General features: G+C 44.8%; 1 protein-coding gene and 1 non-coding gene across 11 annotated transcripts in view; both read right to left on the bottom strand.

Moving 5' to 3' along the window:
- The window catches only part of LOC118387335 (spectrin alpha chain, non-erythrocytic 1), a 53972-nt gene extending 30792 nt beyond the window's left edge, over positions 1–23180 (bottom strand). For 9 of the 10 annotated variants that reach the window (XM_035775567.2, XM_035775573.2, XM_035775575.2 and 6 more), the window contains exons 1-15: positions 16293–16453; positions 7666–7905; positions 7115–7240; positions 6281–6421; positions 5761–6041; positions 5331–5630; positions 4898–5033; positions 4657–4758; positions 4299–4436; positions 4089–4199; positions 3935–4012; positions 3530–3685; positions 3039–3243; positions 2563–2744; positions 1601–1967 (exon numbers count right to left, since the gene is read on the bottom strand). In XM_035775567.2, coding sequence (XP_035631460.1) covers positions 1601–1967; positions 2563–2744; positions 3039–3243; positions 3530–3685; positions 3935–4012; positions 4089–4199; positions 4299–4436; positions 4657–4758; positions 4898–5033; positions 5331–5630; positions 5761–6041; positions 6281–6421; positions 7115–7240; positions 7666–7905; positions 16293–16313 — 2584 coding nt within the window. In that variant the 5' untranslated portion in view covers positions 16314–16453. Of the gene's footprint in view, positions 1–1600; positions 1968–2562; positions 2745–3038; positions 3244–3529; positions 3686–3934; positions 4013–4088; positions 4200–4298; positions 4437–4656; positions 4759–4897; positions 5034–5330; positions 5631–5760; positions 6042–6280; positions 6422–7114; positions 7241–7665; positions 7906–16292; positions 16454–23014 lie in introns of those variants that run through there. The other variant, XM_035775569.2, reaches the window with a different exon arrangement.
- On the bottom strand, positions 2089–2224 carry LOC118388138 (small nucleolar RNA SNORA84). The gene has a single exon (XR_004826520.1). It is a non-coding gene; the product is annotated as a small nucleolar RNA SNORA84 (small nucleolar RNA).
- Positions 23181–25426: the final 2246 nt, after the last annotated feature.

The raw sequence follows: 25426 nt of genomic DNA, 5'->3' as shown, positions 1-25426 counted from the left end.
CAGAATCTGTGGAATGTCACTCCTGAACTCAGAGTAACGTGTGGTACCTGTGCCGCGTTTTCATTGGTCTGTATATTGAGTCGGGGGCAGGATACTTGTTATTATATTGCAAGAACTTCTGATTGGTCAACCCCAAACTAGGGTGGGGGGGTTATAAATGGCATCCTGTTCCTTCATTCAGTGAGAAAAGCTGAGGATGGGAGACTGAACATCTACCTACCTCCCAGCATAACATCTTGATTTGTCCTCTCTGAATAAACCTACTATCTCCCCATGATTTGCTTTGGAGTTTGTGTTATTGAAGGATAACATCAGTTGCTAACATTGGTAATCAGGTCTACTATTGTTGTGTTATCTGCAAACTTGATGATTGAGTTGGAGGCTTGCGTGGCCACTCAGTCAAGGGTGAACAGGGAGTACAGGAGGGGGCTGATCACACACCCTTGTGGGGCCCCAGTATTGAGGATCAACAAAGTGGAGGTATTGTTTTCTACCTTCACCACCTGGGGGGCTGCCCGTCAGGAAGTCCAGGACCCAGTTGCACAGGGCGGGGTTCAGACCCAAGGCCCCTAGCTGAATGATGAGCTTGGAGGGTACTATGGTGTTAAAGGCTGAGCTATAGTCAATGCATAGGTATTCCTCTTGTCCAGATGGGATAGGACAGTGTGCAATGCGAAGGCGATTGAATCGTCTATGGATCTATTGGGGCGGTATGCAAATTTAAGTGGGTCTAGTGTCAGGTAAGGTAGAGGTGATTTGATCCTTAAACTAGCCTCTCAAAGCACTTCATGATGACAGAAGTGAGTGCTACAGGGCAATAGTCATTGAGTTCAGTTACCTTTGCTTTCTTGGGCACAGGAACAATAGTGGATTTCTTGAAGCAAGTGGGGACAGCCGACAGATAGGCCTGCTGGTCTGTTGAACTTGCAACATTTCGGCTGCTAGTCCAACACTCTAACCTCTAGGCTACCCTGCCGCCCATACATCATACATCTTGTGTCGGAGCCGTTGAATTGCGACTCCACTTTGTCTCTGTACTGATGTTTTGCCTGTTTGATTGCCTTACGGAGGAAATAACTACACTGTTTGTATTCGACCAGATTCCCAGTGGTTCGCACTTTCAGTTTTGCGCGAATGCTGCCGTGTATTCAGTTTCTGGTTTGAGTAGGTTTTAATAGTCACAGTCAGAACAACATCGCCTATACACTTCCTGAAGAACTCAGTCACCATGTCTGTGTATATATCAATGTTATTCTCGGAGGCTACCCGGAACATATCCCAGTACGCGTGATCAAAACAATCTTGAAGCATGGATTCTGATTGGACAGACCAGCATTGAATAGACCTTAGCACGGGTACTTCGTGTTTGAGTTTCTGCCTATAGGAAAGGAGGAGCAAAATGGAGTCGTGATCTGATTTGCTGAAGGGAGGACAAGGGCCTTGTAGACATCCTGGAAGGACGAATAGCAGTGATCGAGTGTTTTAGCAGCGAGAGTACTAGAGTCAAAGTGTTGAATTTAAATGGAATTGACCCAACCTGCTAGATAGTCAACAGGTGAACAGTTGAAAACGGTATGCATGTTAGTAAGAGCCGACTTACCTTCCTCCACCATGGCCTCTCCCTTCTGGGTGACAGCCTTGATGCGGGGTTCGTGGCCGGCGATCTCCGCTTGCAGGGCCTGGTGCTTCTTCAGCAAGTTCTGAACGCCAATCAAGTCTTTGCCCCGGTTGGTGGAGGCGGCGATGGGCTCCTTCTCCCGAATCCAGGTCTCCTCGTCCTCCACATCCCTGAAGAGCTGCTGCAGCCGCAGCGAGTCCGATAGCTTCTGCTTGCGGGCAGCCATGGGGTCGCGAAGGGCGTCGTAGCGCGCCATCAGCGCCTCCTGCTTGCGCTTGATGTTGTCAGCGTCAAAGTGGCCCGCCTCCTGGAACTGACGTGCCTGGATGGTGATGCCGTCAATGCGGTCCTAGAGAGGGGTGAGAGAGTCAGTCAGTATTGGCAGTAAGTCAGTCAGCAAGACTTACCTTGTGCACTGACAGACAGTAGTCAACACAAATATTTGAATGCCTGAATATTGTAGACCAAAATAATGTCTCTGCAACTGGGCTATGACGGCTACTTGGAGTGGCAACTCCCATGCATAAAATCACAGAGTATATATTTGCCAGTCAATCAAAAACCTATAGATCAGCACAGTCCAGCTTTTTCTAGGAACTACCAGGCATGGACGGGATTCTTATAATTAGAGTAGAAACGCATTAGCTGCTCCCAGAGGTAAATGCAACAGTGTCTGTTAGTAGTTTACTTTTTGGTTCTGAAAACATCTAGTGATGGCAGTCAGTTACCTAGCGGTGATTTAAGCAATAAGGCACAAGGGTGTGTGGTATATTGGCCATATACCACAAACTCAGAGGTGCCTTATTGCTATTATAAAGTAATTACGAACGTTAAATAAAATGTTTTGTCCTACACGTGGTATACGGTCTGATATACCACGGCTGTCAGCTAATCAGCATTCAGGGCTCGAACCACCCAGTTTATAAATTACAGTAAATCATTACCTGGTGTGCGGCCACATCGGCCTCCAGCAGGGCATGTTTCTTCTGCAGGTTCTGGACGCTGGTCAGGTCCTTGCCATAGTCGTCGGAGGCCAGGTGGCCCTCCACCTCGTAAAGCCACAGCTCAATGTCCTCCACATTCCTGTTGAACTGCTGCTGCTGGTTAGCCTCACGCAGCTTGATACCTGGGGAGAGAGGAGAGGGTGGTGAGGAGAGGTTTAAGGGTGGATGAAATTAAGTTGGATGTAGGTATTGAAGGAAGGGCAGTTCTACATTTGTAGGTTTGGTTTCAGATCTTGGGGCTCTTAAATTAAACCTAGTGTAGTGACTAAAAACTAGCTTAAAACATAAATGAGCCTTTTTGCAGCGCTCCTCTACAGAGTAACTAGCGTCACCGCCATTTTATATTTCCTCCACTCAAGGCAAACTCAAAATGGTGGGCGCCATAATAATAACAGCCTCACTCCCACTCATCTCACCTTTGAGCTCGGTGGCCTCCAGCAGCTTCTTCCACTGGGAGCTGACCTCGTCCATGCGGACCGACACTTCATCGGCGGCGTAGTGCTTGCCGTCCAGGAGCTCCTGTCCAGACTTCTGCAGCGCGTCGATGCGGCTCTGGTTGGCTGACAGCTCCGCCTCGAAGGCCTGGTGCTTCTGGACCTTGCCCTGCAAGTTGGACGGATCCTGGGGAGAACAGAAAGAGCAGAGAGATGGTGAAAGGAAGGGGTTGTTATAAGTATTAGGCCATAGTACTGGGAATAAGGAACTGTGTGGTTCACAGTGGTATTGCAGCCTAATGGGATCCCACTGCAGTCTAGGAGAAAGTCACGTTGAGTATTGAAACCCCATTATAAAGTACTAAGTAGCTTACTAGCTAAAGTATACCACTAAAGTAGATAACTAACTAGCTAAAGTACATCACTATAGAATAGCTAGCTAAAGTAGCTGAGAAACTGAGAAACATTGATACCTTGTAGGCTTCGTCGGTGGCCGTCTTCATCTTCTCATTGATCCAGCTCTTGAGCTCGTCCGAGTCGCGGGAGAACTGCTGCAAGTGGAAGGAGTCCTCCAGGGCGGCGCGGCGGGACTGGGCACGCTCATGCAGGGCGTTACGGCGGCTCAGCAGCTGAAGGGTGGGTGAGATTTTATACAGAACACCCAGGATATGGTATAAGCAGGTAGCCTAGTGGTTCAGAGTGTTGAGAATCCCCAAGCCGACTAGGTGAAAAATCTGTTGATGTACACTTGAGCAAAGCACTTAACTCTAATTGCTCTGGATAAAAGAGTCTGTACTCTCTATTTTACATTTTAGTAATTTAGCAAAGTGCTACAAACATAGGACACATTCTGGTCCTGATCATCGTATTCTACTTACAGCATCTCTACGAGTGGCCACATCCTCCTTGGCGTAGTGGTTGTTCTGGATCAGTTTGGTGGCAAATTCATCCAGGGCCTGGAGAGAGGTTAGAGATTAGGCGTAACATTTGAGGAGGAAAAGCTGATTTTAGAGGTTACTGTTATGTACTCACAGTGATCTTCTCCTCCTGGGCGCTGAGGGACTTCTCAAAGTCCTCGTGTTTCTTCAGCAGGGCCTCCACGCTGTCCAGAGAGTCACCAAGATCCTCGTTCAGAAGGAACGCCTGCACGCACACAATAATTACTTCACACCCAAACATTTTTGGAGAATAATAATTTAAGTGTAATTAAGTGAGTATGTTATTGTGTGTGGATGGCGATACCTCTTGCTTGCTCATCCAGTTGTCGACCTGCTCCGTGTCCCTGTAGAAGAGCTGCAGGTCCATGCACTGCTCGTACTGCTGCCTGCGCACCTCCCACAGCTCCAACAGAGACTCCTTCTCCTCAGTCAGTACACCCAGCTACACACACACACACACACACACACACACACACACACACACACACACACACACACACACACACACACACACACACACACACACACACACACACACACACACACACACACACACACACACACACACACACACACACACAGATGGGGTTAAATTAATCTGTCCACAGGTCCATGTAAAAGCTTGAATTCCAAACCAAGGATAAAGAGACAGATAGCCCTACCTTCTCCTTGACCTCCTCTGAGGCGTAGTGTCCAGTGTTGAGCAGAGCCTTGCCGGCCTCGTCCGTGGCTTTGAAGCTGTCCTCATGGGCGTCAATCTCACCCTAAGGACCACACACACACAGTAAACGTCAGCAACATTGCAGGAAAAACTAGCATCACTGACTGAAGATCTGAGAAAATATATAGTACTTAACAACTGCAATTATATTAAAATTATTATTAGGATCAGTTTTCCTGTACCTTGTGTTCCTGGTGGCGGTCGAGGAGAGCCTCAGCTCCAGCCACGTCGTTGGCCAGCTCATCAGCGTTGATCAGGGCCTTCATCTCCGTCACCCAGCTGGTCAGGTCACGGAAGTCTGAAGTGTAGCGCTGCAGCCTGCAGGGGGCAAAACACATACAGACAGTCAGTCAGAAGATAGGGTTCTGCATACTTTCAACTAAACTGAGCTTAAATGGCTGATAAATGTTTTGTTTGACCATGCTATTGGGTAGTCGCTGTGTGTTGATCGCAGTGGTGTTACGGTACTAACCCAGTAAAGTTACAGTACTGACCACGCACAGTTACAGTAGGGACACTGCAATGTTATGGTAGTGACATAGTAACAATACGGTACTGACCCAGTAAAGTTAGTGTGTTCGCTGTTAGGGCGGCCAGGGTTTTACCGGTACCCACCTGTAGGAGTCGTTGAGGCGGGCGTGGCGCTCGGCGGCCAGCGTGCGGATCTGCTCCCAGTTGGTGATGAGCTCATCCCTCTTCAGGTGGATCTGGGAGGCGTTCTGGGGGTGGGTCTGCTGCAGACGTTCAGCCTCTCCGCCCAGAGTGTTGACCTTGTCCTCGAGGGCAGCCAGGTCTCTCTCCAGGCCCTCATGCTTGCGCAGCAGAGCCTGAACGCTGGCCAGGTCCCGGCCAAAGTCATCGGATGCCATGAGCTGCTCCTTCTCCTTGATCCAGCTAATGGTCTCGTCCACATCCCTGCAGGCCACATAACACTCTCAGTCAGAACAGAAAATCCAAATGTCTTGATCCTCTCAGTTGTCTTGTGGCTTCCCCATCACACACACACTCCAAAAGAAAACACACACCCAGCCTGTCCTGGGCATACCTGTTAAATCTCTGCACCTCGGCGGCTCCGAACAGCCTGCCCTGCCTCTGCTGCGCCAAGCCCTTGAGCCTCTGCCAGGCGGCGTTCACCTCCTCCTGCTTGCGAACGATGAGCTCCGCCTCGGGGTGGGACTCCTGGCTCAACTTGCCCGCCAGCTGGTTCACCTCGTTCACACGCTCCTCGTGAGCTGCCAGGTCCGTCTGGAACTCCTCAAACTTCTTCTGTAGCACCTCTACGTGCTCCAGGTCCTGGCCCAGCTCCTCCGAGGTGGCCATGGCCTCCTGTTAAGACACAGGTTTTGGTAAGATTCAGGATCGGTTATATAGTAGGGCCCTGCAGACATGGTTTAGGGAGGCTAATGTTTAGAATTGGTTGTCAATAATGTCCTATGGCAATGGTCTCCTGTTGGATATGATTTAGGGTAAGGTCATGTTGTCTATTAGAGTTCCGTAGACATGCTTTAGGCCATGGCCTCCAGTAGATATAGAGGATGTGTGTGACTTCAGGTTGAGACACTGACCTTGTCACTGATCCAGTCCAGGGCATCCTCACACTCGCGCAGGTACTGCACTAGCTTCTGGGCCTGCAGTAGACGGACACCCTTTTCCTTGGTCTTCTGCAGCAGCATGTCCCAAAGACGGTGAAGCTCCTCCAGACGAGTCTAAAAGCAAAAAGGGAAACAATTTACACAGGGTGATGGAAACTGATGCAAGACCAGGGCCCAATATTCAGTCTCTCAGAGTTGGAGTGCTGATCTGGGATCAGGTCCCCTCTGTCCATACGTTATTCATTACGATCTAAAAATAGAAATTAGGGCCCATATTCACAAAGTATCTAAGAGTAGGTGTAGTAGACCTAAGACCAGCTTCCCTCATCCATGTGATCTTGTCCATTAATGATCCAAAAGTTAAAACTGATCCCAAATCAGCACTCCTACTCTGAGACACAAATTATGGTTCCAGTACTTTGAGTCCAGTACTTGCTGAAGCTGTAGTTTGAGACCAAGATAAGTGCATATCAATAGAAAATAGGCACACACACATCATGCACTTCTCATAGTCTTCATATATAGGTCATAACCACACAGCAAACAGAATGGATCTGAAAGAATTAAAAGGGAGTGGAACCTAAAAGAGAGAGAAACACAAGAGCCAGGAGGTCCACATCACCCAAGCACCTACTTTTATATAGTCAGCCATATTGAAACTTGATACTATGGGTCTCTGGGAAGTCCGGTATGGCGTGAAGGACTGAACCAGACATGATCGGGGTTAAAAAGGATGGATTGTGTAGATCTATCTTGGTCAGGCACATAGCTCAGCGGACTGTGTGGGTGTGTGTCTTTGTCTCTTACGCGGATGGTTTCGGAGGCAAAGTGGCCTTCGGAGATCATAAGGTTGCCAGTCTCGTCTAGCTTAATGATGGCTCCAGCGTTGGCCTGCACCTCCGCCTCAAAGGCCTGATGTTTCTGGAGCTTGCCCTGTGGGGGAGAGGAGGCATGTTAGCATGGCAAAGACTACAATGGACAGGACAGACATACCTGGCGAAGGGTCACGGATTATGATGTACTGATCATTCTGTGTGAGTTTTATGGCCTTGCGGTTTCATTTTGAACGGCCACTAGAAAGGCTACAAGTCAGTCAATTCACAAAAAGTGGCTCGTGCATACTGTAATAAAGTAAGGTGACAAAATGGAATCAGGATGTTATCATTCATTTTGTCAAAGCCATGGTTACAGTACAACACAACCTAAATTCCAATAGACTAAAATGACAACTGAACAGGCTGATCCTAAATCTACCTGGAGCTGTTGAAATGCATCCTTGTGCACTAAAACCCATGATGTGCAATAGGTAGGTACTGTTATGCCGTATGCTGACAGACATACGGACAAGGCAGACTGACCTGGAGGTTGGTAGGGTCCTTGTAGTTCTCATCAGAGGCAATCTGCAGCTTCTCCTGGATCCACTTCTCCAGCTCGTCAGCATCGCGGCGGAAGAACTGGAAGCGGTACGAGTCCTCCAGCTTCTGCCGTCGCACGCCCGACAGCTCCTTGAAGCGCCGGTAGCGGTCCAACACCTGCTGCCGGCGCTCCTGGATGTCATCAGCAGACTCCAGCACTTTCACCCCACTGGTATCCATTCTCTGACAAGATAAATACAATGGGGGAGGTAATCATTAACACTTCTTACCACTTGCAACAAAACGATTCTGCTTTCTAGTTGTTAGCATTAATAGTTACTACAATTGAGATGAGTGGATGAGAATGCCGTCAGCCATCTTGACAAATGTATGTGTATGAACAAGATGGCTGCTACCATTTGTCCATCGCTTTGAATAGTATAGAAATAAAAGGTCCAACTGAGCCTGCTATGGCAACGCTAGCAGCGCATCAAGCATTTCTACTTGGCCGTCATCCGATTTCTCTAATCTCTGCTTCTTTAGGCCTTTAAAACACAAGAGCTCTCAGAAACTGAATAGCTGTGGAGGACTTCCAGAAGGTCACACAGTACCATTCTTTCTTTTACACTTTCTCTTTCCCTGGGGGCATTTGAACACAGTGCAGCTCTTCATGGATCTCTACTCACCACGCAAAAAAATGGATCTAGAGGAAAAGTCACGGAAGACACACAACTTTATAGATTACGAGACAAGGCTGACTATTGCTATGAAAGGACAAAAACTCCCCAGTGAAGTAAGTAGCCAGCTCCTCTCCAGTCCAGCTGACTCGCCGTGGGGCCAGCAGCTGAGAATGCGAGAATGAAAAAAGGGAGTGGGGGCAGAAATTCCACACAGCTCTGAACAAACAGTAACCAGACCTCACTTCACAATTGGACTGCTGCTGTCAGCCCTCCTAACACGCACTGGCCCTCAGCCCCCCTCTTCACCAAGCCTATATACCATCCCACCATACACCGGGGGAGTGGAGGCCAGTAGAAAGAGGGAAGAGTAGGGCGAGGTAACCAGACAGGATCACAGTCACCCACCCTGTATTCTAGTCCCCAGCCTGGATAGTGGGGCTGTCAGAGGACCACACCCTGGTAGTGACTGTAACGCAGTCTCTGCCAGGCAGGCATACCCAGGGTGCTTCCTTTCATATACTACTTGTCTCTCTGGACAACGAGGAATGTGAGCTGAACATTTGGTGTCATTTCTGGAGTGGCAGGGAGCCCGGGAGGGTGAGAGAATCTAAGCTCCTAGACCATAAATTGAATTACCAGCATTCAACATGGCAACTTTGAAGCTGATGTGACAGTGAACTGTAGCAGCATAAAGTGCATTTAAGATGGCAAGTTTGTCTTTTTCAATCATTGATGAATACACAACAAAATATGAGGCAGCCTCCAAATGGCTTCCGTGAGATTGTAGGATTTTAGCACATGGGTGTAATCCCAGCCTACCTGCCATCCATTGTGGGGGGATTGATAAATTGTCCGTGGCCAGTCTTTCCCAATGCTTAGGCCTACATCTGGAGTCTTTTCTCAGGGTGGTGTGACCTACACTGTGGCATATCAGGTCCCTGTGACCTCTGATACACCAGACCAGGCCCTGGTGGAGAGAGGCCAGCTCAGCTGAACACCAGGGGGAGAAAACACACAGCATCCTTCATCTCAGGTCAGGACTGTTTGCGCATGGTTGTCATCCAGTTCCAATAGACCATCTCATACCCTTCATACAATCAGAACCTTCTTGACAGAAGTAAACAGACTAAACCATTCTTCCAGAAAGAAAGAAAGGTACAGACAAGGTAAGGTGTCTCACAATAGACATGGATAAGATCAAAATGTGATATGACGACTATGAACAGAATTCAGTGTGCTTAACTGAGTCATTTATTTCAGTAAGGAGGGACAGAACATTGATTTACCCAGCCAACCCAAGGACAGTGAACCCCATGAGCAAAGAGCATATAGAAAATAAAATAGCTGACAGTCCAACAGTCTGCACCGGGGGGTGGGGGTAGTGCTAGACCTCATGAAATAGGCCCATTGTTAAAACACGGCCAGCGCAGCTCCCATTCATACAGCGAGAAAGAGGGGTGGAGAGAGATAGACGGAGGGAGAGAGACAGTGAAATGGTCCATCTCTGACAGTAGGATTAGTGGTGTCAGCAGTGTGGTGACATTCAGCAGATCCAGGAGACACTGCTTGGTTTGGTCCACAGAGGGGCCGCTGGGCTGGCTGGGTCTCCTCAACAATCAACAGACCAGTTTGTTGCCTGGTTCAATTCTTCCCCAAACATCTTCCTACACCAGTGGCTCCCAACCAGGGGGTACTTGAGAAGATGCACATGAAGGGGTAATTCGGGTGCACTCCGTTCAGAGCAAAATTCCGTTGGGAGGTACAGTAAATGAAAGAGTTTGGGAACCACTGAACTACACCATAACTCTAACCCACTGAAGAGATGGCACCAGCAAGAGAGAGAACTGAGGAGCCAGGAGTCCAGTCAAAGTGCAGATTGTTCTATATAGCTCATATACAGTGCATTCGGAAAGTATTCAGACCCCTTGACTTGTTCCACATTTTGTTATATTACAGCCTTATTCTAACATGGATTAAATTGTTTTTCCACTTATCAATCTACACACAATACCCCATAATGAAAAGGCAAAAAACATTTAAAATTTCACATTTACATAAGTATTCAGGCCCTCTCAGTACTTTGTACTTTCAGTACTCAGTACTTTGTTGAACAACCTTTGTGGCCATGTTTACAGCCTTGGGTATGACGCTACAAGCTTGGCACACCTGTATTTGAGGAGTTTCTCCCATTATTCTCTGTCCCAAAGCCACTCCTGCGTTGTCTTGGCTGTGTGCTTAGGGGCATTGTCCTGTTGGAAGTCTCCCCAGTCCACGGTCCTGAGCGCTCTAGAGCAGGTTTTCATCAAGGATCTTTCTGTACTTTGCTCCGTTCATGTTTCCTAGTCTCCCAGTCCCTGCCAATGAAAAACATCTACAGAGCATGATGCCGCCACCACCATGCTTCACCGTAGGGATGGTGCCAGGTTTCCTCCAGACATGACGCTTGGCATTCAGGCCAGAGTTCAATCTTGGATTCATCAGACCAGAGAATCTTGTTTCTCAAGGCCTGAGAGTCCTTTATGTACGTGCCTTTTGGCAAAATCTAAGCAGGCTGCCATGTGCCTTTACTGAGGAGTGGCTTCCGTCTGAACACTATCATAAAGGCCTGATTGGTGGAGTGCTGCAGAGATGATTGTCCTTCTAGAAAAGGTATCCCATCTCCACAGAGGAACTCTGGAGCTCTGTCAGAGTGACCATTGGGTTCTCGGTCACCTCCCTGACCAAATGCCTCCTCCCCCTATTTCTTTAGTTTGCCCGGGCGGCCAGCTCTAGGAAAAGTCTTGGTGGTTCCAAACTTCTTCCATTTAAGAATGACGGAGGCTGTTGTGTTCTTGGGGACATTCGTTGCTGCAGGTACCCTTTCCCAGATCGGTGTGTTGACACAATCCTGTCTCGGAGCTCTACGGACAATTCCTTCGACCTCATGGCTTGGTTTTTGCTCTGACATGCACGGTCAACTGTGAGACCTTACATAGACAGGTGTTTGCCTTTCCAAATCATGTCCAATCAACTGAATTTACCACAGGTGGACTCCAATCAAGTTGTAGAAATATCTCAATGATAATTTAAAACAGGAAGAACCGGAGCTTAATTTCAATATACTATCCGAATGTACTGTATGAGTTTATGGCCACTCTGCCATCAAACAAATCAATCTATAAAAAGAAAGAGATACGTCAGAAATAACTGACAAGATCATGAAAAAGCATTTAAACCCATTAGTAGCCTCTACACTGGCCCATTTTCTGTAAAAAGCATTATACTAAACAATTTCCCCTCCCCCGTCTCCTTACACCAGTCCTAATACACAAGGGTTTAAATCATCCCAGGATTTAGCTGACCACAACCCCATTCTGCTCTGACATCTGCCTGTGGGGATGAAGACACACGCTACTCTGACTAGCCTGTTTGAGGGACAGCTCTCTGGACCAATGAGTGAACAGCCTTTGGGTCATGTCTCTTCAGGACACCACCCTCTCCTGGGAGACACTGCTGCTCTGAGACACAATGTGCCAAAGTCGGTGTTAAATGCAGCGAATTTTACAGCCGTGTGAGATATCGTCACTTCAGTGTGAACTTGAAGTCATCGGACCTTGTAAAGAGTTTGCCCTGTTGGCATGTGGTTTAGAGACAACTGAATGTGTGTGCAAGTCCAGGTGTCAAGCCCAATGCCTTCCCTTGACTTATTCCACATTTTTTGTTTAACAGCCTGAATTCAAAATGGATTAAATAGATATCTTTCCTCACCCATCTACATATGATACTCCATAAAGATGGAGTGAAAACATGTTTGCAAATGTGTTGAAAATGAAATATGAAAATATTCACACACCCGAGTCAATACATGTTAGAATCACCTTTGGCAGCGAAAATAGCTCTGAATCTTTCTGGTTAAAAAAAGTCTCTAAGTGCATTACACACCTGGATTGTACAATACTTGCCCATTCTTTTTTTTTTATTCAAGCTTATTTAAGTCGTGCCATCAAGCAGATTTAAGTCAAAAGTGTAACTCGGCCCATCATTCGGAAAGTATTCAGACCCCTTGACAGACTGGACCAGGTTTTCCTCTAGGATATGCCTGTGCATAGCTCCATTCCATTTATTTTTAATCCTGAAAAACTCCTTAACGATTACAAGCATACCCATAACATGATACAGCCACCCCTATGCTTGAAAATATGGAGAGTAGTAATCAGTAATGTGGTGTATTGGATTTGCCCCAAATATAACTTTGTATTCAGGACAAAAAGTGAATTACTTTGCCACATTTTTGCAGTATTACTTTAGTGCCTTGTTGCAAACAGGATACGTGTTTTGGAATAGTTTTTATACTGTACAGGCTTCATTCTTTTCACTCTAATTTAGGTTAGTATTGTGGAGTAATAACTACAAAGTAATAATTCCACTTTGACATTATGGAGTATTGTGTGTAGGCCAGTGACAAAGAATCTCAATTTAATATTTCAAATTCAGGCTGTAACACAACAAAATGTGGAAAAAGTCAAAGGGTGGGAATACTTTCTGAAGGCACTGTAAATGGTTACATTACAAAAAAAACAAATCTGTAGCATTTATCAGACCACAATACATTTGGGTAACGAAGAGGCCACGTCATAGCACGTTGTATCTTCGACCTGCGGAAGACCCTAGCACAGTGCAGCTGCAATAGGAGATAGTGCTCGACTGACGCTGTGAGTGGTAGATAACACCAATTTCCTCCATCTCCTGCCCCCTCTCTCTAACACTCTTTCCCTCCCTCATCCACTTACCCACTAACTACCTCACACACCCCCACATACTACTAGTAAACAGCAGAGCTGAATGCTTCCTCGAGGCTCACCGTCTATATAACCCTTGATCTCTCGCCAACAGGTTCATTCATTTTTAGTGCTAAGAGGAGGAGACAGAAGCACCATGCACAAATTCCATCCGCATTACATAGGATAGTCAAAGTCCAACCACCTGGTTTCTCAACCGTGTAAGCAAGCAGCAATTAAATAACTCTAAGGTGGTTAGGACTTATACCTAACAGTGGTTAGGGCTGCTTATCAACTGTACAGAGACAAAGGTTGTGGATTGAGGTGGTGGACCCACATCCTGTTTTTGTGGCGAGACCACGTGAAGTACGGTCTTGCTAACTGTTTTTTTTTTTCTGGTTCAAAATAGCACTTAGGTGGTGGGGGTGACGGGTGGGTGGCCATGGGTGTGGCCAATGGTACAGTCAACAACAAGAAATCTTAAAAATAATCATTTTTACCTTTATTTAACTAGGCAAGTCAGTTAAGAACAAATTCTTATTTTCAATGACGGCCTGGGAAACAGTGGGTTAACTACCTTGTTCAGGGGCAGAACGACAGATTTTTACCTTGTCTGCTCGGAGATTCGAAGTCCAACGCTCAAACCACTTGGCTACCTGCCGCGCGAAAAATCGGCTTAGCTAAAAGATTTATGATAGTTTCCTGAAAATCTACACATTTTACAATGGAGCTAAAAGAAAATCTGCCATTCTACACATTTTGCCATGGCTTGTGCCATCTGAGTGACTTAAACATAAAATCAAATGGGGGCCTCATGCAATGACAAAAATACTCCCGAATGCATCATTTGGGGAATGATTTATTCTCCCTGACTATCTAGCATTTATTTTGGTGATTGCTAGTTCTCAAAATATATTTTTTTTAAGTGCCATTATCATTCCTACATACTTTATTTGGTTTTAGTTGTTTTAGTTAAAAAGCTTTTTTTCCATCCCTAAAACTATTTTCCCAAATAGTTTTCTATGCAGAAAAAACCCCCACTAACTATAGGCCTAAATACCCGGAAAGTGGTTGGGTTATATACTGATGCAGGAAACTAGGCTAAATTGCCACTTCAGTACCAACTACATAAGACATCTTTAGAGAAAGAAAGACGTTATGTCAGTACTCATGCACGGGACCGGCACACTTGAAGTGTTATGTAAATGTGGCTGTTTCAAGGTTCTCTAGAAGATTCTTCCCTCCCTCTGTTCTCCCCTTCAGTCACTCCCCTTCAGGTGCATTCAACTTGGGTGTTTACCTCAAACTGCCATGTCAAACTATTTCACATTTTCAATGCATTAACAGAATTGAGTGAATCAGCAATATTCAAAATTAATATTAATTTGGTATTCCTGATGAGCCAACAACTTGAACGCAAATATCATCACGTCATTGTCGGCAATAGGTATTTGTCACTGAAATAACCACTTGTAATCGCCACACAGTAGTGACTGTACCTTTTCAGACGGTTAGCCATTGTCATGAAGGCATATTAACAGGGCTGTTCCAATTCCGGTCCTGGAGGGCCAAAACACTTCTGATTTTTGTTTCTACCTGGTGTCCCAGTTCTGAATCAGTCCATGATTAGAAGTAAAGGATGAAAACCATAAGTGCATCTATTCCCACTCTCCCCATTTTAAAAATCAGGTCATTCTCATAAAAACGTGCCACAGATTCCATTCGAGGAGGCCAGAGATATTTATAGATCCCTGTGTGGCTCCCATCGCTGCACAAGTATCCAGAGATATTGCTCTGCGGAGAGAGAATGCGACACAAGGTGGGTTGGTGGAGAGGGGAGGGGTATCGATTTGCTTCATTAGAATTATTGCCTACGCATTAGGCCTAGGCTACTCTTAGTAGCTGGATATTTCATTTGAGTGCACCAAAGTCTTCGCTCGCTTCCTGGAATAAACAAATCCATTCGTTTTGACGGAGCACAAAAAATGATTATACTGAGGAGAAGGCCCATCATCACTCCCAAAGGGTGAGACAAGTGGGAAACAGATAATTGGTCTTTTGACCAATTATATCAGATCTTTACACATCTGATCTTTTCAGAGCTGATCGGATTTGTCAAAAGACCAGTAGGTGAAAAAAAGATCAGAATTGGGCTGCCTGTGTAATCGCAGCCATAGTCAGCCCCCTCACGGTTCCTATGGTAACATCAGTTAGCGAGGGGTTATATGACGCCATACTGGGCGAATGCAGACCGGAGGAATTTACAGGAAACGGCAGGGTGATCCCAGAAGACTTAGTACATGCCAAATACATGTGCAAAGAGAAGAGGCGTAGCTTCAGTTCCCTTCCCTCAGAGTGAACCTTGACAACCCCCCCCCCTTACAGCCCACTCCACTCCTAGCTGATCGGTAGCATGCCCAGGGGAGATTTGAGTGCAGCTGAAGAAGTTAACAGTGGATGGTTGGTTTGTGAATTAAAACAATATGTACAAGAGTGTGATAAGGCTACATGACAAAAGATTGAATTCAGCTTCATTGTTACTCTTATTTTCATAAATTTTCACATAAACTTTCAATCCGTCATACAAATCCTACGCTGGAACATCACCAAAACAATCACGTCTGGATTAAATCAAAATGGCTGCCGCCCAGTCAACAACACAGTGAAATGCCAATGTCAAGAGATTTGACATCTGGGGAGGTTTACCATGCCAAATGCAAACGTGATTCCCTTGCATGTATTTTTTTCATAAATAATGGTCAGTAACATTCATTTAATCCAGCTCAATTCAAATCAACACAAATCTTCAGTTTCATGCACATGACTCCACTGACAACGCATGCAGTAGCCTACACGTAGGCCTGAATTCAGTGATTCAATTACCATGAAATTCAGTTAAAACCAATCAAATTACCACATTAACCAAGTCCTGTCAAGACAAAAAACATTTGCTTACAAACATACAATGCATGCAGAAAACGCAGGCCTGAATTCCGTGACAAATTACCATAAAAATAAACTAAAACCAAATCAACTGACCAGAGTTAGATTAACACAGTTAACCATAAACATTTCCTTAGGGGACATGGGCTAACCATTAACCCGTAAAACTAACTTTGGTTATGTATCAAGAGAAAATCAAGATATTTATCCAGAGCCCTGTTCTTTCCAACACTGTCTCTGCAATCAGTACCTGAGGAGAGGTGGTGGCCATGAAGCCAGCAGCAGTCACTTCTGTCTAGGCTCCAGATGAAAGGCTCAACTGATAAAGGAGGAATGAGAAACTGAACGCCCCTCTCATTCTCTCTCTCACTCGTTCTCTCGCTGCAGCGCAGACAGACGCATCGCCCCTGCAGTGGTTAGGCCGTGATGGGAGCAGGCCAAGATACCGCCCAGCCCTTTGCGTCTCTCTGCCTCTTTCCCTCCCTCCCTCTTCCTCTATTCAGCAAAACAACAGCATCATGGCCTGCTCTCAAACATTCTTCCTGGCTGCTCTCAGCATTCCAGAAATTTCCATGCATTCAATGAACACCCTTCCGATAGCAGCAACGCACACAGCATGCAAACTAACACACAGTGGTGACACACGTTACCTTCAGTTTTGGTTTAATAAACTGGGGCATGACGACAGGTGCCTGCGCAGGCTAAAGGCAACAACATACACCACAGTTTCATGTCAGAGCAATGGGTTATTTCCAACCATTCAAAAAGAGGAGAATTCAAACTATTGCTTTTAACGAACATGACTTGTTGACATTGATAAATACAGTTGCAATAAGAAAATTCATTCAGTCGCAGCATTACAAAAGTGTTAGTTATTTGCTTTGTGTCAAGTGTGCATGCCCAAAGTATGAGGTGAGTTAGGACAGCCAGCCAGGAACCTGATAGACCACTAAGGCCATGGTAACAGCATTCGCATGACATCCATACAAGAGGCTCCTTTGCCTAGTTCCTATGGCATTAAGCTGCTACTCACTTTATGCAAACGCAGCATCGTTTTCTATGTAGGTGTACGTGGGAGATACTCATGAAACTAGTTAATTTGCTACTGCCATGGTTGAGTTATAAAACCATGATGCATCTATCTGCAAGAATCAACTGTCATTCTCAAAACGAAGACACCTAGTATATGGCAGTGTCTTATTTGAAATACATTTTACATTTGCCTGAATTAGATATTTTAACACCAAATTCTCATTACCGAAATGAGACCAGATTAAATTCTTGCGTCATTTTATACTCTTTTACTTGAGATAAATGTATCTTATTTGAATAAAACAAAATATTTTGCTGTAGGTTGTGCATAAATCATTAAAATGGTAAACTAGTTGAAGTTTACATTCAAATAATATTGATTATGTAAAAACAGTGTCTGAGGACATGTTTTTCATTACCGTAACACTAAGTTTCTGTAAAAACTGCAATATTTTTTTTAAATAAAATGTTATTCACCCATGATGCATCATCTAGAGGAGTTGTCCTTAGTATATCTTGTTCTCAAACACGCCTTTATGACACTTTCTCATTACCGAAATGACTAAAAAGCTCAAATTGAAACACTCGAGAGCCATTACCTTACCAACATGGAGGCATGAATGGGCTTCAGTGATGTGATCAATGGTTTGCTGACTCATAATGGCTGTCTCCTATTACTTGCTGATTGAGCCAAGGGCCTCATTAACACACATTTCTCATTACCAAATCATTTTTAGGTCTGTTTCGATAATTATAACCTTAATTTCGGTGATGATAATGAGCTAATTCTAATGTATAGTCAACAGGTGTCCTATGCTGGTAACTTCAATGATTTACCAGTACCACTGCTTACACCTATTGTATAGATGTTTTGTAAAATATTAGTTACTTCAAGACACAATCTGGAGTTCTTGTTTCAGCAAAGAGCAACCCGACCACTGAAAGGAGGATGTCCCCATTTGACACGTTCACCTGTTTTAGCACTTACCTATACTGTTGTTTGATATTCCAAGCCAGTTGTTGGTCCAGATCCCACATATTTAGATCCCATTTACCCATAGGATCCCTAATACACCAATATTACCTGTAAAGACCTTGGAGAAATTACTTTTTCTATGCTTAAGTCCACTTTGAATTCTGAAAATACATGCATGTAACTACAGTACTTATGCTAAAATAAGGGGCATTTATATCAACTGCATTAAGATCAGTAATTTTTGTATTATGCAAATCATTTGGGATTAACAAATGACACAGTTTGATGTATTGGGTTACTAAATCACAAATAGAGCTCAGTACAGTTTTCCAATGGCAAACTAGGTAACACTCATTACCGAAACATGCATTCTCCTCCCCGAAACCATTTTGGAAAAATAAAATGTTTACTTTGGCAATCTGGGCTTAATCTGATAGTGTGCCCCTTGTTCTTTATACATAAACTATACACATACAAAAGTATGTGGACTCCCCTTCAAATTAGTGGATTCGGCTATTTCAGCCACACATGTTGCTGACAGGTGTGTAAAATCAAGCACACAGAATGCCACCTTTCCAAGAAGTCAGTTCGTAAAAATATCTGCCCTGCTATAGCTGCCCCAGTCAACTGTATGGGCTGTTATTGTGAAGTGGAAATGTTAAGAAGCAACAACGGCTCGGGCCGCGAAGTGGTAGGCCACACAAGCTCATAGGACTGGACTGCCGAGTGCTGAAGCTTGTAAAAGATAGTCTGTCCTTGATTGCAACACTCACTACCAAGTTCCAAACTGACACTGGAAGCAACGTCAGCACAATAACTGTTCGTTAGGAGCTTCATGAAATGAGTTTCCATTCAAGCCAAAGATCCCCATGCGCAATGTCAAGCATTGGCTGGAGTGGAGTAAAGCTCGCCGCCTTTGGACTCTGGAGCAGTGGAAACGCATTCTCTGGAGTGATGAAAAACGCTTCAATATCTGTCAGTATGACAGACATATCTGGGTTTGGCGGATGCCTGGAGAACACTAGCTGTCCCAATGGATAGTGCCAACTGTAAAGTTTGGTGAAGGAGGAATTATGGCCTGGGGCTGTTTTTCAAGGGGCTAGCCCCTTAGTTCAAGTGAAGGGAAATCTTAACGCTACAGTTTACAATTACATTCTAGACAATTCTGTGCTTCCAACTTTGTGGCAACAGTTTGGGGAAGTCCCTTTCCTATTTCAGCATGACAATGCCCCCATGCACAAAGCGAGGTACATACAGAAATGGTTTGTTGAAATCGGTGTGGAAGAACTTGACTGTCCTGCACAGAGCCCTGACCTCATCCCCATCGAACACCTTTGGGATGAAATGGAACGCCTACTGCGAGCCAGGCCTAATTGCCCAACATCAGAGCCCGACCTCACTAATGCACGTGGCTGAATGGAAGCAAATCCCCGCAGCACTGTTCCAACATCTAGTGGAAAGCCTTCCCAGAAGAGCAGCAAAGGGGGGGACCAACTCCATATTAATCCCATGATTTTGGAATGAGATGTTCGACGAGCATACCATTGGCCATGTAGTAGATGAGTACATACAAATAACATGTATACACAAGTTATGACAAAAAAACAAGTTTCAAAAAAGATTGTGTTGCGAAATACATAATAAGTTCATTTTAAATATATTTATTTTCAGTGTTGTTTAACTCCAGCCTTTTCAATAGGTGAGCAAATGTAAAAATAAAAAAAAATAAAAAAATTTACTTTTGAAGTTGCTTTGTTTATTACCTTTTTGGACTTCGAAAACTGTTGCGGTATTAAGAATTATTGCATTAGTAGTTGTGAAAATTGTGGTAAAATGCATATCTGATCAATAAACACAACAATTATGAAATGGATGAATAAAGATCCTAATCTTAGTGATCCAAGAGTAATTATTTTCTGTCAGTTTCGTGAGAATCACCCATATACTTTTGTGCAGCTTAAATTTTGGAACGGACCATATCCGTCGCTCTGTTGCGTAGGGCCCTTTACACAAAACTGACACACTGAACAGAACATATATGGACAGTATAACTGAATAAGAGTGGCATCTGTCCTCGACCATTTCAGACAGGGAGTGACTAGTAAATGGATAGGGATGCTTTAAATTAGGCTACTTCACTGTCAACACATTCTCTGTTCAAATGTGATTATCAGTCAGCCAGCCGGAAACCATATAGCTGACCATGTTAAACAAGACAAAACTAGAGAAAAAAAACTCTTGAATATGCCGGGAACTGGAAGCTAAATCAGTCCGCTGTTAATATGTTTAGGGTTAGGCCTAGACGAGGTTCAGACTTTAAAATGATATCCATACGACACTTTTTTTTTTTTAAGTGAGGAGCGCTGATTAAACGTTTTTCATGTGAATTTGTCCTTGGTTGTGTCTCCTTCACTCTGGTGACAGTTGCTGACCTCAACCGTGTTCTTGATCCCATCAAGAATGCAAAACACACATCAAGAATGCAAAACACAGACCTGCCAAGGGTACATTTTAGTGTTTCAAGGTAGTGTGTGTCTAATGGTTTGAGCAGTTTGTTGTTGAGCCACACCCATTCTGTCACCCTTCAACAGAAACACAATGTGCATCACATATGAAGGGAAGTGGGTGGTGGTGGGTAGAAGAGCTTATAAAATATACCCATTTCTGAGCTCGGTGGATGAACTCCCTTGACTACACAAGAAGCTAATGAAATAAGTTCATTTTGTTTCCTGCCTGGCCCCTTCCATTCTATATATTTCCAGGGATTACCTCATCGAAGGGATAGGGACAGACAGCAGCAGCATTATGATTGTTCCACCTAACTCTCCAAAATGCTAAGTAGAGCTTCCTTCCCCCATCCAATCGATTCAGATCTGTGCATAGTAGGGCGAGGGACTATTGGAAGGAGTTAGGGGCCACAATGCAACCAGGCCCGAGTTCAGAACATACCGTCTTTAGTCTGGAGTGATGACTGGAAAACTAAATTCTGACATTGGTACAAAAACTACCAGAGACACTATGAGGACAGAGAGGAGACAACTGAACAGGCTCATCCATAACGCATAAATTATTTCTTCACTCAGGCTGCAGCTCGGAGAATAGACCTGAAATTCTATTAATAAATTAGCACGGAATAAGGCCATCAACTAGAAAAATGACAGGCCTTCTCGTCTCTGCAATGTCATGGAGACATTGGTCTTACTAGGTCACAGGAGAAGTAAAAACTAAAACAGCTAAAAGCAGGAAGCACAGATCACAAGCGTTGCATGCTAATCTTTAAGGACGTAGTTGTTACTTTCCCCATGGATTTCTCACCGAGGATGGAGAAGGCTTATGTCATGTCCACAATTGGCCACCACCCTTGAAATGGGTGGTGGTTAGGACAGTCAAACGCAATGACGCAAGCGAGGCACAGCGTAGTCCAAATTCTCAGAGGTCATCCCACACCCAGCTGTGCAAATCCTCTCCCTGTGACTTCAACACATATCTTTTATTTGATTTTTATTGGCATGGCATGTTTGTTCACATCTACATTGCCTTAGGGCCCTTGCCAAACTTTTAAAGAAGGTGAACTGCTGACAACAGCAGCTGTTCATCCGAGTGTGTGTTGGAAAATACAAATATTTTCATTATGATAACTTTACATTTATTAGGATTTTTATGAATGTTGTTATTATTATAATTAGTTTTAATGTTTCAACTTTTATTTAACTAGGCAAGTTAGTTAAAGAACAAATTCTTATTCACAATGACGGCCTACCCCAGCCAAACCCTTACGACGCTGGGCCAATTGTGTGCCGCCTTATGGGACTCCCAATCACGGCCGGTTGTGATACTGCCTGGAATCGAACAAGGGTCTGTAGTGACACCTCTAGCACTGAGATGCAGTGCCTTAGACCGACCGACCACTACACCACTCAGGAGCCAGAGTGGGTGAGATAAAACTCTATTTAGTGCAAGAAGTTGACCACACCATCAAGACAATTATAATCAGGAAGGATTAGGTATACAAAGGCTAGTAATACCACCACCCAATGTGAAAACCATCTAAATGCATTGAAAGCGAGGTGAAAGACAAATTGACAAAGGCCATCGACACCATCCAATGGCCGAATTACTAAAAAAATGAATAGCCAGCCAGCTGCTTTCTGCTTACCATGAGAAAGATTAGTTTAGGATATTCTTAAAGCCGTATTTTAGAAGTATGTAAATATTTGCCACTACGCAGTATTGCTGCTATTTACAAACGCCTTGGTTGGCATGACCAGCAGATGATGCCATTATATTCAATGCCATTCTAACTGTGTGGCATTGATGCTGGGCGGGTCCTTCGCCTATAGTCGACACAAATATGTATTCCGTCGACAACAGACAATAAATAACAATTGATTAAATAATGTATGTGTATACACTAAGGTTATGGTCAATTACATACCATATGTATAAATGGGTATTTGATTTATAAACATTTATAAGCTGCAAATATTGCTGTAGAATGGGTCGCGACGTTGTGGGCTCGCTCTGTCAACGCAAGGAAGCTTAGCTAACTTGCTAGCACGCTGACAAGCCAGTGATGGCTTCTGGTTCAGCTAGCTAATAAAGCTAGTCTCCATAAGGTTATATAAGTCTGTTTCAACAAGTTATAAATTAAGCTTGTTTTTTTTACCAGGGAGGAGATGGCGGTGCCCTGACAGTTATGTCAAATATTGTATAGTACGTTTAGAAACTGGTTTTGCTGTCGGGCTTGCATCTCCGAGATGCAAGTAGCTAGCTAACTTAGTTAGCAGGGGGATGGTGAGGCCACTGAGGTATATAGGGTGAGGCTCGTTGTGTTAGTGACAAAAATGCTATCCCACACAACCTAACGTTACTAGAAAAAGCAGGATGGTAAAATTGCTATAAGAATAGACTAGTTAGTAAACACCAAAGCCGTTTTTATTGAAACCCACCACGTGCACGCTTACCTCTACTTTGCAGTTAGCTTGGGTAGCTTTCTAAAACCTGATCAAAAATGTGTGGAAACCTCCCGGAATAAAATAGCCGTCGACGGGCGTCGAGCTGTTCTGGGCTGTAGAGCGAGCTGTTTGGGATGTCGCTAGTGACATCATACACCGCAGCACCGAATGTGTAACGATGACTACCGGAAAATACCGAACCTCATCATACTATAGTTTTGCATGCTTATGTAATACATTTGTAATACATGTGACTTAAATTATCATTATTTCCAGTGATAATGAAACTATATCATATCACATTCATTTAGTGACTGTTTCACATGTGTAGAAGTAGACTGGGTGTGTACTCGTGCAGGATGCAGGCCATTTGGCCGGGTGCCACAGAATACATGTTGGTTCTATACAAATAAATACAAATGTGTATGGTTTGTAGTATTGTATCCTGTCACCTTATGATTGTTGTCTTATTCATAGAAATAAAACATGTTTTGTTATACCCCTGTATCAAATTACCAACATTGTTTCCTATTATTTTAAATGAACATGGAATGTAATATTGACACATAGTTTGCTTTGTGTTAGCATACAAACCAATCTGACTGACACAATGTAGTTGATTTTAAACTAGGTTGTAATATTTCAAGAATGTATGTTTAACACTTGAGGGCAATGCATGGCTGCCATGTTTTCCTCCGGGCCGGCTCGGCCCTCCCCTCCTGAGTGAATCATTGTGAGCTTACAGAACAGGGCTGTGGGCAGCTGAGCGAAAATTGAGGAAACCTAAACTTTCCCGGAGGACCTATCATACTATCACCTCCTCTCTACCTTCTCTTCCTCTGTATCTGCTGCCAAAGCCACATTCTATCACTCTAAATTTCAAGCTTCTGCCTCTAACCATAGGAAACTGTTGACAACAACTTTATTTCACTATCACATCCCTCCTTAAGCCTCCACCCCCCTCCCTCTCTGCAGATGACTTTGTCAACCACTTTGAAAAAATATTTGATGACATCGGCTACTCAGTCACTCAACCCATTGAATCCATTTGTCTCACTCACACAGAACTACCATACACCTTGACCTCTTTCTTCCCTCTCTCTCCAGATGACATCCTGCGACTAGTGAGGTCTGGCTGCCCAACAACCCGACAACCTGCCCACTTGACCCCATCCCCTCCTCCCTTCTCCAGACCATCTCTGGAGACCTTCTCTCATTCCTCAAATCCCTCATCAACTCATCCCTGACCACTGGTTGCGTCCCCTCTGACTTCAAAATGGCCTGAGTTGCTTCTCAAGAAACCAACACTCGACTCATCTGATGTCAAAAACTATGGACCTGTATCCCATCCTTCTTTTCTTTCAAAAACACTTGAGAGTACTATCTCTGATCAACTATCTCATTATCTCTCTCAGAGCAATCTTCTTGACCCTAAACCAGTCAGGCTTCAAGACGGGTCACTCAACCGAGACTGCTTTTCTCTGTGTCACGGAGGGTCTCCCGCATTGCCAAAGCTGACTCTCTCTCCTCTGTTCTCATCCTCCTAGATCTATGTGCTGACTTTGACACTGTGAACCATCAGATCCTCCTCTTCACTCTCCCAGGGCTGGGCATCTCAGGCTCTGCACACTCTTGGATTGCATCCTACTTGGCCTGCCGCTCCTAGAGGATCTCTGTCTGCGCCATGTACTCTCACTACTGGTGTCCCCCAGGGCTCGGTTCTAGGTCCTCTCCTCTTCTTTCTATACACCAAGTCTTGGCTCTGTCATATCCATACACATGGTCTTTCCTATCATTTCTACGCGGATAACACTCAGCTTCTTTTCTCCTTCCCCCTTCTGACACCCAGGTGGCGACACGCATCTCTGCGTGCCTGGCAGATATCTCAACTTGTGTGTCAGCCCACCATCTCAAGCGCAACCTAAACAAGACGGAAGTGCTCTTCCTCCCGGGGAAGGCCTGCCTGCTCAAAGACCATCACAGTTGACAACTCCACAGTGTCGCCATCCCAGAGTGCAAATAACCGTGGAGTGACCCTGGACACCCTGTTGTTCTCTGCAAACATCAAAGCACTGGCCTGCTCCTGCAGGTTCATGGTCACAACATCCGTAGAGTACGACCTTACCTAACACAGGAAATGGCGCAGGTCCTAATCCAGGCACTTGTCTTCTCCCGTCTGGACTACTGCAACTCGCTGTTGGCTGGACTCCTCGCTTGTGCCATTAAACCCCTGCAACTTATCCAGAAAGCAGCAGCCCGCCTGGTTTTCAATCTTCCTCTGTTCTCTCATGTCACCCCACTCCTCCACACACTCCACTGGCTTCCAGTTGAAGCTCGCATCCACCACAGTACCATGGTGCTTACCTACGGAACAGCAAGAGGAACTGCCCCTCCCTACCTTCAAGCTATGCTCAAACCCTA

Source organism: Oncorhynchus keta, chromosome 9 (genome assembly GCF_023373465.1).
Source record: "Oncorhynchus keta strain PuntledgeMale-10-30-2019 chromosome 9, Oket_V2, whole genome shotgun sequence".
NCBI lineage: Eukaryota > Metazoa > Chordata > Actinopteri > Salmoniformes > Salmonidae > Oncorhynchus > Oncorhynchus keta.
Note: the sequence above shows the minus strand (reverse complement) of the source record. Positions and strands in the feature narration are given on the sequence as shown.